A 14,925-nucleotide genomic window follows, 5' to 3' on the forward strand; every position below is an offset into this window, starting at 1 on the left:
TAAACATGACCTATACGCAAAGATTTTCTTTCCCTTTTCTCATCTAACGCTTTGTATTTTTAAAATAGCTAGAGGGAAAAAAGAAATCACACTCCTTACCAGTTACTTTGTTGTCATCCAGCTACTTTCTTTATAAAAGTGAGTCAGCCCCATGTACTCTTGGCTCATTTGTTCTTCAGATTATCAGTGGCCTATTTTAAATCCTAGTTAGTGTTCTCTGACCTAAACTAAACTTTTACAGTTTCTTCTTCCATACAATGAAACTGACTTGAGCTTTAGAAATGTCAGGGGTTTTCTTTAATGCTCTTCAAGGTAAAATAAAATTAGGGATACATTTTCTACAGAAAAATCATATTGCAGGGCCTGAAAAATGTTTAGACATATCTGCGTGTTTACACTAGCATAGTATATACCACTGGAGACGGTCTTTAATTTAAAACAAAACTATTTTGTAATCATTTGTGTTATTATAGGTCACAGCCATCTTATGAGGAAACCGGTGCCATTCTATTTTAGGGGCTAATCATAACTAAATGGCAAAGGTCCCTTTACCTGAATATGAGGGAGCCTTCTTGGTTCATTTTCATGTTGGTGAAATGAGTTTCCTCCCAGGGAATGGAAGCACAGAGTGGAGGGCAGGGGCTAAAAGGAGCCTGTGCCTATTTATGACTTTGGATTTCTCCACTAGGAAGAAGCGCCCAGATAAGGGATTGTTCTATGACTTCCTGAGAAATAGTGAAATGTCAGGTTCTTCACCATTTAAGATGCGATTAGTTCATTTGGACCTTAAAGGAGCTCCACCAAAGGTCTCCTACCTCTCTGAGGTAAGAGCCCCTTCCCCCTAAGATGGTCTTTCCTTGCTTGGGTTTGGTCTTCAAAGTTGTGAACAGTATTCTGTAGGATGGTGTGCTTAGAGCACAACTATGGGCTTCCAAGTCGGGGCACAGTGTTGGCAGCAGCATAGATTTTGAGTTTCCCCCAAATGCCTTCATAAAACAGAGCAATTAGGATAGCAAAAGGGGTGGGGAGAGGGGTGAACACAACAAAAGAAACCCACAGCCTGTTTGCTGTGGGCTGAATGGCATCTCCCAAAGAGGTAATGTTCAAATCCTAACCACCTGTGAATGTAATGTCAGTCTTTGCTGTTATAATCAACATGGGATGAGGCCATATTGGAGTAGGGTACCTCTAATACAATGAGTGACGTCCTTGTAAGAAGAGGGAAATTTAGACACAGGGGTTGCAGGGGGGCACCATGTGAAGACAGAGGCAGAGATTAGAGGGATGCATCTACAAGCCAAGGAATGCCAGGACTGCCAGTGACACCAGACACTTCCCTGGAGCCTTCAAAGACCGCACTGCCCAGCCCATACCTTGATTTTTTATTTCTGGAAGAGAATAAATTCTCATTGTATTAAGCTACCCAGTTTGTGATAATTTGTTACAACAGCCCTAGAAAACTAATACACTCTCGAGCAAAAGTAGATATGGGGTATCCCCATGTGTCTCAAATGCAAGTGGTACAGCTTACTGCCCATGTGAGATTAATAACCAGGCAGGAGGTGATAGAGGAAAGAGAATGGAATTCTAACAGGGCTGAGACCAGAAGTACCAGGAAACAGCTCACAAGTACTTGTCCTCCATCAAGAAAGGAACAGGGGAGGGCTTTCACTGGCTGCAATTTGAGACTGCAAAAAGACTCAGAGGAAAATGCTGGAGAGGCCTACGGCTCTCAGAAATACCGTCCAGAAACTTCTAGAACAACAGAGCCCCACATTAAAAACACAGTATTGAGCGAATCCATGGGGAGCTGCGCAGGAACAGTGAAAGTGAAGCAGGGGGGCACCTGGTGGCTCAGTTCGTGAAGCATCTGCCTTGGGCTTGGGTCATGATCCCAGGGTCCTGGGATCGAGCCCCACATCGGGTTTCCTGCTCAGCTGGGAGTCTGCTTCTCCCTCCCTCTCTGCTGCTCCCTCTGTTTGTGCTCTTTCTCTCTTCGTCTCTAATAAATAAATAAAATCTTTAAAAAAAAAAAGTGAAGCAGAGAACAGGTTTTGAGAGGGGAGCAGGGATGCAGAGAAGACAGAAGCGGTGTCTGGCTGAAATAGATCAAGGCAGAAGAACAGAAGTGAGCAGACACTGTGGAAAGCATACTGTTGGGAAATAAATAAGGAAAAAGGCTGTCACACGTGAAAAGATAAAAAGCATCTGACAAATTGAAAGATATAGAAGATAAGCAAAGAAGGTCCAACTCACCTGCAGCCGGAGCCCTTGCCTCAGTCTTCTGCTGCTGGAGGCCCAACTTCAAGGCTTAAGATAGAAAGTCATCATTTTCTCTTTCCACGGCTGGTGGGTGGTTCTGCTGGTTGGGCTCCCTCCTGTGTTGGCTGTCCCCTGACAACTACGAACAGTGGATGGTCCAAGAGGGCCTTACACATCCACCAGTTAGTGCTGGCTCACCACTGGGCACCATGGTTCTGGTCCTCCACGTGGGTGCCTGTTCTCTTGGAGGCCAGGCCAGCCTCTGTTAGCATGGTGGTCGCAGGGCAGTGCTTTGAGGGTGTGGGGGCCAAAGCTGCAAACCATCCTGGGCCTAGTGTTAACTCTTGGAAAGCAAGTCCAAAGTCAGCCCAGATTCAAGGCTGGGAATAGATATTGCTTCCTGATGAGGAAGGCACAGATTGTAGCCATGTTTTCAGTTTGCAACAGTCTCAAAGAAGAACCGAGGCAGTACTGTAGGACAAATGCCCAGAAACTACAAAAACACTTCATGTTTTTTATTCCAAAATTTAAGAATACATGGGTCTATTGAAAGGGCGTACCTGGGGCACCAGGGGTGGCTTGGGTGGTTGAGCACCTGACTCTTGGTTTCAGCTCAGATCATGATCTCATGGGTTGTGGAATCAAGCCTGGAGTTGGTCTCTGAGCTCTAGGTGTGAGATTGCCTGAGACACTCCCCTGACTCACACACTCTCTCAAATAAACAAATCTTTTTTTTTTTTTTTTAAAGGGCATATCGTATACTTAGGATGATAGACACTAAGGCATCATCTAGTAGTTGTATCATATTTTTTAAAAAATGAAAACTCTGGGCATACAGGAAAGAGGTACAAGTTCCATATGAGGGAAGGATAATTAGATCAGCATCAGATATTTTGACAGCATTTTGTGACAGGAAGACAAGGGAGTAACATTTAAGATATTCAAGGATTTTGTATCCAACAAAATTGACCTTTGCATATGAACGCCCCAGCATCATCAGGGCTGGAGTGACCAAGTAATCACTGAGAGGAAATTCTTCCGTGAGGGAGAGTTCCAGCCATCACACCCGAGGAGTGATGAACCTGGAAAGTCACCACCTTGCAGTTCCTGGTCAGTGCGCGCTGGGCAGTCATTTCAGCAGTGGCTGAAACCATGAGGCAGAGGCTCTAGGTGTGGGTCAGCTGATGCCCCTTAGCATCACTGATCAGCCTGACATTACTCCAGTGGGGCAGCCAGACTTATGACTTCTAGAACCGTCTGTGAAGTATTCTTGCCAAAAGAATAACACCTGGATGTAATCAGGCCTTCACGTCTAACCATCGGCACCCATGAGAATAGGAAATAGGCAAACACGCTACAGGACATCTTGGGAATACCATCCGTCAAATCCAAAGTTTGTTACATCATACAAAATAAGTGACTTGGTCTCTTCAACAAACTCAAAAAAGTAGAAGGAACTATTAAAAATCAGAGAACCTTAAGAGATCCATTCAGACAATGCAGTGTATGGATTGTCTGGACTAGTTTCAAACAAGCCATATGTGACAAGATTTTAGACACAGGAAAATTAGAGCATGGATGACATTAACGAATTATTTGGTTAGATGAGATAATGGTGGTGTGGGGTGTGCTTTTGTAAAAATATCTTCATCAGAGATATATATTGAAGTATTTACAGGTGAACAGTTGTGTTGTGTGGGATTTGCTTAGAAATACTCCAGTCATAAAAGTGGAAGTTAGGTGAAATTATGTTGAGCCTCAATGACAGATGCAGGGGGCTCAGTGCATCACCCCCCATGTGTGTGTGCACGTGCACGCTCCTGCGGATTTACAGCGAGGACCTTATTCCCAGCCCTGTCCCCCATGCTGGGCTGGGGTGTGTGTTGGGGACACCTGGGCTGCCCGGCCCCACAGCTCCCCACCACCCATAACATGACGGATTGCCACCAACCCCAATGGCCAGAGTGCCATACAGGCCGTGGTGGTCAGAGGGCCATGGGAGGCTGCGATGGACACCAGAAGCAGAAATACTGAGGAAATGGGGAAATGCCGAGACCTTGATGTCGCGTCTGCGTGCTTGACCTGCACGAGCTCCTCCTTTCCATCTTGTCTGCCTCTTTTTGTAATTTGCAGTCGACTGCCCATGATGAATTGTCTGCAGCTGAGCATTAGCCCCAGGCTCTTTTCTTCTTTCCATCCAGCTTCTTCAGAACGTCCCCATGCTCGCAGGAGAGGAAACTTCGACAGACACATCAACAGGAGTGTTAAAGTCTTGTTGGACCTGCTGTGCCCCTTGTCCAGGGCAGGGTGGGTCTTTCAGATACCTGCAGGAGGCCCCCTCCGATGGCTCCCAGAATGTGCTCTTTTCCACCCCAGCCTTGGTGTCAGACTAGAAGAAGATCTCAATTCTTTGTATGGTAGACGTGAACTCATCCTGGACATGCTTGATAGGAATCATATCCTCTGAAATAGAGATAGAGGAGGAAGTGGACAGCCCGTCCCCGCACACCCACAGCCCCTCCCTGCCTCCCGGCTGAACCCCAAGGCTGAGCCACAGCTCTGCTGCGCAGGTGCAAGGCCTCTCCTGTGCCAAGCGAACAGGTTGCAGCGGCAGAGGGTTTGATTTGGTGTAGCACACAGTGCGCATTCCAGGGTAAACATTTGCAGGAGAAATGTGAGCATCAACCACGACCCATGTCCACAGGCAGGAAGACAGTCCACACGTGGCACCTCTGTCACCTTCCTTCAGATAGTCGCTTCCTCATAGCATCCCTGTTCCCCCAGGTCTTTCCTCTGTTCCATGCCCTTGGCGCCAACGGGCTCCTCCTCGAGTACGAAGACATGTTTCCCTACGAGGGCCACCTCAGGCTTCTGAGAGCCAAGCACGCATACAGGTATTCCCAGCCACGGAGAAAGCGGATGTGTGGGGCCACCTGGAGGCGTGGACAGGGCGGGCAAGGGTTTGGCAGTGCTGGGCAGCCCTCTTCTGGCTTTTAAACTCCTGTCTTAGTTACAAAAATAAAATACGCTTACTGGAGAGAATTTGGAAGCATTTAGGGGGAGGGAGAAGGATGGGGGCGGGGGTGAGGGGAAGCGGATGCTGCTCTTTAAGGCCACAGTTGGGACCCTTATCAGGAAAGCAGAGGTTAAAAGAGGGGGTGTCAGAATTAATAAAAGATACAGCGGCCATGGGTGCGCCCTGCTTGGCTTTAGGGTTGCGGCGTCCATGTAAGTCAGTAACAGCCTCAAAGGAGAATGAGCAAAAGACATTGGGCTGATCCCCTCCCCCAGAACAAGAATGGCCGATAAGCATATGATAGCAATAAAGTAAAAATTATCAATAAAATAAAATGATAGCAAAAAATAAATAAATTTGGCTATCAAATTGGTGAAGATTTTTTTTTTTTTTTTTAATTCATAGAGACAGAGAGAGGCAGAGACACAGGCAGAGGGAGAAGCAGGCTCCATGCAGGGAGCCTGACGCGGGACATGATCCCAGGTCTCCAGGATCACACCCCGGGCTGCAGGCGGCGCTAAACCGCTGCGCCACCGGGGCTGCCCAAATTGGTGAAGATTTTTAAAAGGTTCTAATGCTCTGGGTTCACAAGGGTGAGAAAAGATACGTCTGGCTGGTGGGCCGCTCTGGAGGGAGGTTCGGTCTATGTCAGAACTCCGCGGGGCGTACGTGCTCTGTGTGTTTGTCCAGAGTGTTAACGCTGCAGTGAGGTTGCTGGAAGTTTGCGTTCTTTTCATGCTGCTCTATTTTTCTTCTTATGATGAACACTTTTTGGTTATTTGTTTTTTAAGTGGAAACAAGTGCTAGGGTACCTGTGAAGCTTGAAAAAGGTCTATTTGAAGTCCATACGTTCATAGAACTGATTATGAGATGGTTCAAACACAGAAACTGGAACTCACTTTCTTGCAATAAATCCATGTATGACAGCAGGTGCCGGAGTGGGCAGCCAGCCTTTCCCAGGTGCCGTCCGTGGCCCCCAGAGCATTCCCGCCTTCAGGTGTGCTCATGGAGCTCACTAACCCCCACGGGGATGAGCCCCCTCACTGCAACCTCGAAGATCTTTTACATTTTCTCTATGAAAGGGGTCATGAGCTTCTCTTTAAAAGGGCAGGCAGGGACGCCTGGATGGCTCAGCAGTTGAGCGTCTGCCTTTGGCCCAGGGCATGATCCTGGGGTCCCTGGATCGAGTCCCACATCAGGCTCTCTGCATGGAGCCTGCTTCTCCCTCTGTCTCTCTGTCTCTTTCTCTCTCTCTCTGTGTCTCTCATGAATAAATAAATAAAATATTTAAAAAAAAATAAAGGGGCAGGCAGTAGTTTCAGTTCTGCAGTCACCTGGTCTCTGTTACTGAAATCTGTGGGGCATGAGCAGCCAGCCATGAATGGAAATGTCAGTGAGTGGCCACAGCTGAGTGCCAGTGAAACTCTACTTGTTGGCATGGAAATAAGAATTTCATGTAATTTTCACGTCATGAAGTATTTTTCTTTTTCTTTTTATCAACCATATTAAACTTGAAAATCAATTCTTAGGTCATGGGCTGTAAGCAAACAGGCAGATGAATTTGTCCTTGAGCCATCTGCCAACCCCCTTTCTACAATATGATTCCTTGTATGGCCCAGTGTCTTGTAAAATGGCTTCAGCTTCTTACAGAGTTTGGTAAGAATAGCTGGTAAAAAGCAAACCGTTACTTGAGGACATAACAGAGAGCATCATTTCCCCAAATTCTAGGGTGGGAGCTCTCTTTGAAACCTTGAGTATCTTTCGAGCTTTAGGAAATACCGACCATACTAGTTTCCCCAGGAGAGCCCACCTGGAACCTGACAAGGGAGGGGAACATGAACAGAAGTGCGAGTATGAACAGGGTCTGGGATATGAACAGGAGCTGGAGTATGAATAGCAGCTGCTGTGAACCAGAGCCGGAGTGTCAACAGGAGTTGCTGTGAACCAGAGCTGGAGGGTGAACAGGAGGTGGTGTGAACAAGAGCTGGAGGGTCAAGAGGTGCTGATGTGAATAAGAGCTGAGAGTCAAGAGGAGCTGGTGTGAAGAAGAGCTGGAGTGTCAACAGGTGCTGGTGTGAACAAGAGCAGGAGGGTCAGGAGGAGCTGGTGTGAACAAGAGCTGGAGGGTAAATAGGAACTGGTGTGAATAAGAGCTGAGGGTCAAGAGTTGCTGGTGTGAACAAGAACTGGAGGGTCAAGAGGAACTGGTGTGAACAAGAGCTAGAGGGTCAAGAGGAGCTGGTATGAATGAGCTGGAGGGTTAAGAGGAGCTGGTGTGAACAAAAGCTAGAGGGTCAGGAGCTGGTGTGAACAAGAGCTGGAGGGTCAAGAGGAGCTGGTGTGAACAAGAGCTGGAGGGTCAAGAGGAGCTGGTATGAATGAGCTGGAGGGTGAAGAGGAGCTAGTGTGAACGAGCTGGACAGTCAAGAGGAGCTGGTGTGAACAAGAGCTGGAGGGTCAAGAGGAGCTGGTGTGAACAAGAGCTGGAGGGTCAAGAGGAGATGGTGTGAATAAGGACTGGAGGTGAACAGGTGCTAGTGTGAACAAGAGCTAGAGTGGGAACAGAAGCTGGTGTGAATGGGCTGGTGTGAACAGGGGCTGGAGTGTCGATAGCTAGTGTGAATAAGAGCTGGAGTTTCTACAGGGGCTGGTGTGCCGACAGGAGCTGGTGTGAACCTCTGGGTGGTCTTTGTCTCCTAGCCCCCCTGAAATTAAAGAGATCCTACATCTGGCTACACTGAATGAGCTAGAGGTCATTCCGTTGGTGCAGACATTTGGACACATGGAGGTAAGTGGGAGGAACCCCAGTTCCGTGGTGCCCAGGTGTGGGCTTGGGGGCACACAGGCAGTGGCTGGCCACAGACAAGGAGCAGCTCTTTCCTAGAAGCCCCTGCCCTGCAAACTCTAGGGCTGAGCAACCTCTGTCCACAGAATGCAGGAGACGGGCCAGTGGGGATGCACGATTCCCATGGAGCCCCGAGAGTCCATTTGTTCTCCTTTTTAACTTGTATTCATCGCTTAATACTGAAAATATCTCCCCAAGTTCCTGTGTGATCTTCAGAAATATGTTCATATCTGCATCAAAAGATGGGAAACAGATTTGACACAGCATTGATTTAATGGCTATAGGTTCCGTGTTTTTCTCTAGCGGGGATGCCTGCTGGGCCTGTGGGCGCCCCCCCCACCGCAGCCAGCATCAGAGGGGCTGCGTTTTCCTCCAGTCACACGCAAGTCTCCCCTGCTACGCGCCCGCATCTCCCACGCTCAGGCCTCGGCCTTTCCTGGCCCATGTTGCCTGCTGTGCTCTCTGGGCTCCTCACTTCCGCTGCCACGGCCCACAGTCCATAGAGCATCCCCCAGGGCCCCTCTGTCCCCCGAGTCACTAAACGTAGCGACAGGTTCTGGTTGGGCGTCCTTGACCACAGGCTGTTCGCAGCCACAGCCGTATCCGCTCCCTCCTGAAGCTTCCCCTGCAGGCCCAGGTGCATCCCGTTACACGAGGCGGCGTCCCCGCGGCTCCTCCCCGGGGCCCCTCGCCTCATGCTCCCTCTCCACACCACACACGTCCGCTCCTGCTTCCCTCCCCGTCCTCATGACCCCCAACCCTGGCCCCGCTGCCGCGCTCTGGCACCCCCCGCACCCCTGCACTTGGGCCATCGTGAGGTCCTGCCGCTTCTGCTGCTGTGTCTCTCGAGTTGGCGCCTGCCATCCCTCTGGCTCCAGCCTTGTGTGAACCACCGCCTGACCTGGGGGAGGTCCCCCAACAGTGCCGCTCTGCCCCTTGCCCCGCCATCCTGCAGCGCACCGCCCCCCCCCAACTCCTGCTCCTTGAGGGGCCTGACTGCTCTCAAGGTGGTGTGTTTCCTGGGGCCGCAGCAACAAAGGATGTCAGCCAGTGACTTGGAACTACAGACACGTGCTCTCGTGGTTCTGGGGGCACAGTCTGCGTCCCCGGCCCTGTGTGGCTGTGATGGCCTCTGTGTTGGCCTGGCTTCCTCAGGCCACCCCTCTGTCTTCGCAGCTGGTGGTCAGCCAGGGTCTGGGCCACAGGCTGGGGGCACTGGGAGGTCAGCCCTGCCCCGTCTGCCCCGGCTGGGCGTGTGTGTGGCCCCCAGTCAGCTGGGCTGTGAGGAGAGTGTGTATCACCTCTGGGGCTCTCATTTCCACGGTCACCCATCACATTTCCAGCTGGTGGCAGCTCCATCCGAATGTGAGTGAGCCTGGCTTTTCCTTTTTCACCCGGCCCAGGTGGACCTGACGGGAAGGAAAGGGCCGAGAGCCAGCAACAGGCTCAGCCCAGCCAGCGCCCTCTGGGGTGACCCCGTGGGAGCCAGAACCAGCCCCTGCGGCGAACCTGTCTCCCGGCGCCCCTCATGTCCCCTTCTGTCTCTGTAGTTTGTGCTGAAGCACGAGGCTCTCGCTCACCTCCGAGAAGTGGCACTTTTCCCTAACACCCTGAACCCGCATGAGGCCGAGTCCCTGGCGCTGGTGGGAGCCATGATCAGCCAGGTCATGGAGCTGCACCCGGGCGCCCGGTGGCTCCATGTCGGCTGCGACGAGGTGGGTCCTGCAATGCTGCTTCACCCCTGAGCCTGGCCTGCCGGGTGTTGCTCCCCTGCTGCAGCAGCCCCTCCCTCACTCGAGGGCCCCTCGCCCCACTGAGGAGCCGCCCCCCCGTGTGGGCGCCCGCACCGGCTGCCCTGTGACCTGGTGCGGGTGCAGCCTGCAGCACAGGGGTGGAGGGCTGGCGCCCCCAAGGGCCGTCCGCACTCCAGCAGTGCAGGCCGGGCCGTGCGTGTACCTGCTTGCTGGCTGGGGCACCTCGGCCTTCTGCCCTCGGGCTGCTGCGAACCTCCGGAGGACCCCAGGAGTAGAGTCGGGACTCGGTGCAGAAGGAGGGCCCCTTCAGCGGCCCCTCCCCACGGGCAGCTGGCACCGGTGTCCCTGCACAGGGACAAACCCGCCCTGGGCTCCCCTCAGGTCTACTACCTCGGGGAGGGCGAGGCCTCGAGACGGTGGCTGCAGCAGGAGCACAACACCAAAGCCAGACTGTGCCTGTCCCACATGAAGGCGGTGGCCTGCCACGTGCTGGCCCGGCACCCGGCCACCAGGCCCCTGGTGTGGGACGACATGCTGCGGGCCATCCCCGAGGACCAGCTCGCAGGTGGGCAGGCGTGTCCCCGCCTCTGGTGGCAGGAGTGAGGAGCCAGCAGGCCCCCTCCCGGAAGCTCACTCCGGGCAGCCCCCTTAGAGCCCTTCTAAACATTCTTCTACAAAATGCCGTTCCCCTAGAAGCCATGCAAGGGTCTCACCAGAGGGCAGGGTGGTAGGTCTGACCGGACAGTAGCCATGGGGCCCTCATGGGCCCCACAGGAGGGAGACGGGGGCAGTGTCCGGTGCTGCTGCCGCCTCAGCCCCACAGGACCCTGAGGCAGCCCTGCTGGGCCGTGGTGAAAGCTCACACTGGCTGCTGGGCCAGGAATGCAGCAGCCCCTCGGGGCCTCCCCCAGGCTGCCGCCTGCCCGGGGCTCTGGGGTGGGACAGAGACACACCCGTGGTCCACGCTCTACCCTGGCCCAGGGTCTGCAAGGCCGGGTGTCCTCGAGGCAGCCCCGGCCCACGTGTGGCCCGTTGGGTTCTCACAAGGTTGGTTAGACTTAAACCCAGGCTGTGGTGTGTTCCCGCTGTACCTGTCCCAGCGCCCCCACCGCAGCACGCAGACCAGTGTGTCCCCCTTGCAGGAAGCTCTGGGACCCTGGCCCGGGGGCTCACCTGTCACAGAACCCAGTCTGGTCATTTCCGGAGCTGGCCGATTGCATGGCCGCAGCATTTACCATCAAACCGAGCTGCGTCCAGCCTGTGCCTAAGGGCCAGCCGCCCCAGACAAGGCCGCAGGACAGGGCACAGGGGTGTGTCTGACGGCCTTGCTCACAGCTCTCTCCGCCCCCAGCATCGGGGGTCCCACAGCTGGTGGAGCCCGTGCTCTGGGACTATGGAGCCGACCTGGACGTCCACGGCAAAGGTCAGTACCCTGGCCACGGCCCCCAACACCCTGCAGCCCTGACTGACCCCTGGTGCATCGGGATCCTGCCACCTGCCTTGCTTCCCCGCAGGCCCCTCCCCCTGCGAGCTCGGGCAGCCCAGGAGCACCCCTGGCACGCGTCCTATCCTGGGTCACTCACCAGATGGCCTGTTCTGTCCAGATTTCCTAACAAGCAGCTGGACTAGGGGCCACCTGCACACAGCAGGGGTCCCTTCTCTCACTGAGATTTAGTCTGTTGGGGACTACACCCGATGGCTGGGGGGTCTCCCGGGTTCTGGGCAAGCGCAGCGTCCATGCTTGACGGCCGCAGCTCCTGGGGCCCCAGGCGGTCATACCACTCACGTTCTCGCCCAGCTCTTCTCATGGAAAAGTACCGGAAGTGTGGTTTTCTCCGGCTGTGGGCTGCCAGCGCTTTCAAGGGGGCCACGGGGGCGAGCCAGGCCCTGACCCCCATCGAGCACCACCTCAGGAACAATGTGCAGTGGCTGCGGGTGGCAGCCAGGGGGCCAGCGGACATGCTGCAGGGCATCGTCCTGACCGGCTGGCAGAGGTAAGGCCACACGGGCCCCAGGGAGGCGCTCGGGCCGACCGCCCAGGTCGCAGCCACTCTGCTTGTCCCGTCCAGTCTGGGCCTCACGCTTCCTGGGAGGGGACCGGTGCTCCTAGGAGGGAGGGGCCTGGGTACCCCCAGACTCTGCAGAGGGGGCATGCACGGCCGCAAGCACACTGGCCCTCCCGGCCCCAGGCGCCTCTGCACGTCGGCGCCCCGGCCTCCAGAGCCATGCATAGGGCGGCCTTGACGGAGTTTAGCTCTTCAGGGATTTCACACCGTTTGAAAAGCGGAGCTGCCAGTGAAGCTGCGCTCCCGGCCGGGTCGGGGCAGGGGAGCAGCCGGAGGCCCCGGGCCCTGCCCGTCCTTGGGTCCCCCGAGGCAAGATCCAGGAGGAATGCAGGAAGGGTTTCAGGGGGTCGAGCGCACAGACTGAGCCCCAGCAGGGCCTCTGGGTGGGGGACATTTCCGGAGGCAGCGGCCAGCCGTGCAGGGGCCCCTAGAGGCCGCGGGCAGCAGAGGGCGTGGAGCACCCACCGGGTGGGCGTGGGTGCTGGGCTGAGCGGCCTCTCCATGGCCTCAGGTACGACCACTTCTCGGTGCTGTGCGAGCTGCTGCCCGTGGGGATCCCGTCCCTGGCCGTCTGCCTGCAGTCGCTCCTACACGGTAAGGTCCCCGCTTCACGGCGGCAGGAGCGCGGGACGCGCAGAGCCGAGCCCCGACGCCCGGCTGTGTCTTCCTCACTCAGCCACCCGCCTGCCCGGTGCCCCCAGGCCGTGAGCCCCCGAGGTGGCCGTGCCTGTGCCGTGTAACTGCTGGGTGCCCAGTGCCACCGAGCCCCCCACGTGCGTGTGGACCGTGGGCGCCCACAGCAGGACTGCCTGCTGCATGTGGGGTGGGAGGCACCGAGGGAAGCGGGGCCTGGGCTTCCGTAGCACGTTGAGGCCCCACGTGGAGGGCGGGCCTGAGCCTCCCCTCTGGTGCTTCTGAAGTGTCAGCTGTGACGCATTTAGAAGAGGGTGCGGGGACACGCTGGGGGCTGGCCTCCACTGCCTGTCCCCTGAGGTGGGTGCCGCCGCCATGGAGTCCTCCCGCTGTGGAGACGGGCTGGTAGGGCCTCCTGACCTCCGTCCACACTGGTACCTGCAGGCCTCACTGGTTCATTTCAGTTGTTCTAGAACATTCCACTGGTGAGGAACCACACGTGCTAGGTGCTGCATACGTCCTGGCAGCCGTGGGGGTGCCAGGCAACACGGGCTGGTGGTCTCCCTGGTGGTGGTTCTGCTCTATCTTCCCATGTCTCACATGGTGAGCCGCTTCCTGTGTTCAGTGAGGAGCCGTGCGCCCAGCTGTCCCCGAAGTCTCCTTGGGGCTGGCCTGTGCACGCTGGCCTCCTTGGTCACCTTCCCGGCCACCCAGGCCCATGCGTGGCGCAGGCTCCCTCTCTCTCTCCAGGGGCCCCTCTGACCACCTCCGTCTGTGCTTATTGCAGGAGGTTTTGCTGAAGACGTTAAAGCAAGAGTGGAGAACTTTCTCGGGATTTCAAACCTAGAAACGACTGACTTTACAGGGTAAGCGCCCGCCCCCGGCCCTGCCTCTCCCCCCACACTTGGACCCCCACCTCAGCACGGCGGCTCTCCATGCAGCGAGGGCGCCGGCTCCTTCCCCGGTAGCGACATCCTGGCCCTCGTCACGCACGTCAGCCTCCACCTGCGCAGCTCTGTGGACGCGCTGCTGGAGAGGGACAGGTGAGGGGCAGGGGCGCGGGGCCGGGGTGGGGGTGGCCCGCCCTACACAAACACTCACTGGGTTTTAAAATTTCTATCAGATTTTTCAGTCTTTTCAAAGGTATTATTTTAACGAACCCCACCCCCCCAGGCGGGCTGGGCTGCTGGCTGCCGTGGGCCCACCTGTGTGGCTCTGCCCCCAGGTACGTGACCGGCTGGTTTGGCCCCTACCACCGCCGGCGGAAGCTCATCCACCCCGTCATGGTCCAGCACATCCAGCCCCCGGCGCTCAGGTTAGCCACCCCCCTGCCAGTAGCCACCCCCGGGCCCCCCCAGGGCTGCACGTCCTTTGGCTACTGCTTTAAACCAAGACAAGCTCTCTAGGATCGCAGCCATGAATGCTTAGATGAGCCAACTTCCTGCCTCAGCTGTGCCGTGGGCGTCAGAGAAGCTAGGGCATCCCTAGCCCAAAAGGGTGAGGGTCAGTGAGTGCCTGGACGGGGTCCAGGGCTCATCGGGGCCAGCTGGCCCTGCCTCGTGCTGTCCCGGCCCACCGCGCTGAGCTGAGGCCAACATGGTGTCCCCACGGGGCGGAGGACACTGTCAGACGATGACAGGTTCACGCGGAAAGAAAAACCCTGCAGGTCAGCTGCAAAGAGCATTTGTTTCAGATGTTGAAACAGGACACTTGCTCGGACCCGCCCTGTGCGGTGGGCGCCAATAGCCCCGTTCCGTGTGTGGGGTCGTTCAGGGTGTGTAGCTCATAGGCTGTAGCTGCCGCCCCGGGGTGCCAGCAGGCAGCTCACTGCTCCTGTGCTACTCAGCCTCCTGGCCAGGTGGAGCACCGTGGTGCAGGAGCTGGAGGCCGCCCTGCGGCGCGTCTTCTACCCGGACGCCGTGGAGGAGTGGCTGGAGGAGAACGTGCGTCCCAGCCTGCAGCGGCTGCAGGCCTTGCTGCAGGACCTGAGGGAGGCAGCCAGCGCCAGCCCCAGCCCGCAGGCGGGTCGGGACCCCTGAGGGCCGGGCCCTGCGTCCGTCCAATGTCCGCCCCTGCCGCACCCATGGGGCAGACGGTTAGCGCCTGGAAGGCAAGTGGAAAATGTGCAAGGAAAACACGCAGGGGCCTGCTTCCTGATTGTGTGTAGAGCTTGTTGGGTTAAAATAAAGAGCAGGACCCGGAACTCATGCTGGTGGGAGTCAGACCAGGCAACAACCTGGGGTCTGGCCAACGGCTCAGGCCCACGGTGGGGCCTTCCTCACCCGGGGGGCCCAACAGTCCCTCCTTGCCTTGGGGCAGCTTCGTCAGGATGACCACGCCAGAAACCAG

The 14,925-nt window shown here is 55.9% G+C and overlaps 1 protein-coding gene across 12 annotated transcripts in view; it reads left to right on the forward strand.

Annotated features, from left to right (window-relative positions):
• Positions 1–14,779, forward strand: part of HEXD (hexosaminidase D) — a 16,403-nt gene extending 1,624 nt beyond the window's left edge. For 3 of the 12 annotated variants that reach the window (XM_072782085.1, XM_072782086.1, XM_072782084.1), the window contains 12 exons: positions 689–824; positions 5,047–5,156; positions 7,979–8,066; positions 9,674–9,838; positions 10,259–10,442; positions 11,229–11,300; positions 11,676–11,871; positions 12,455–12,537; positions 13,364–13,442; positions 13,518–13,619; positions 13,750–13,891; positions 14,423–14,779. In XM_072782085.1, the coding sequence (XP_072638186.1) occupies positions 741–824; positions 5,047–5,156; positions 7,979–8,066; positions 9,674–9,838; positions 10,259–10,442; positions 11,229–11,300; positions 11,676–11,871; positions 12,455–12,537; positions 13,364–13,442; positions 13,518–13,619; positions 13,750–13,891; positions 14,423–14,743 (1,626 nt within the window). In that variant the 5' untranslated portion in view covers positions 689–740 and the 3' untranslated portion in view covers positions 14,744–14,779. Of the gene's footprint in view, positions 1–686; positions 825–4,463; positions 4,570–5,046; positions 5,157–5,683; positions 5,872–7,157; positions 7,405–7,978; positions 8,067–9,673; positions 9,839–10,258; positions 10,443–11,228; positions 11,301–11,675; positions 11,872–12,454; positions 12,538–13,363; positions 13,443–13,517; positions 13,620–13,749; positions 13,892–14,422 lie in introns of those variants that run through there. The other 9 variants (XM_072782093.1, XM_072782094.1, XM_072782091.1 and 6 more) reach the window with 9 other exon arrangements.
• Positions 14,780–14,925: the final 146 nt, after the last annotated feature.

This window comes from Canis lupus, chromosome 16 (genome assembly GCF_048164855.1).
Source record: "Canis lupus baileyi chromosome 16, mCanLup2.hap1, whole genome shotgun sequence".
NCBI lineage: Eukaryota > Metazoa > Chordata > Mammalia > Carnivora > Canidae > Canis > Canis lupus.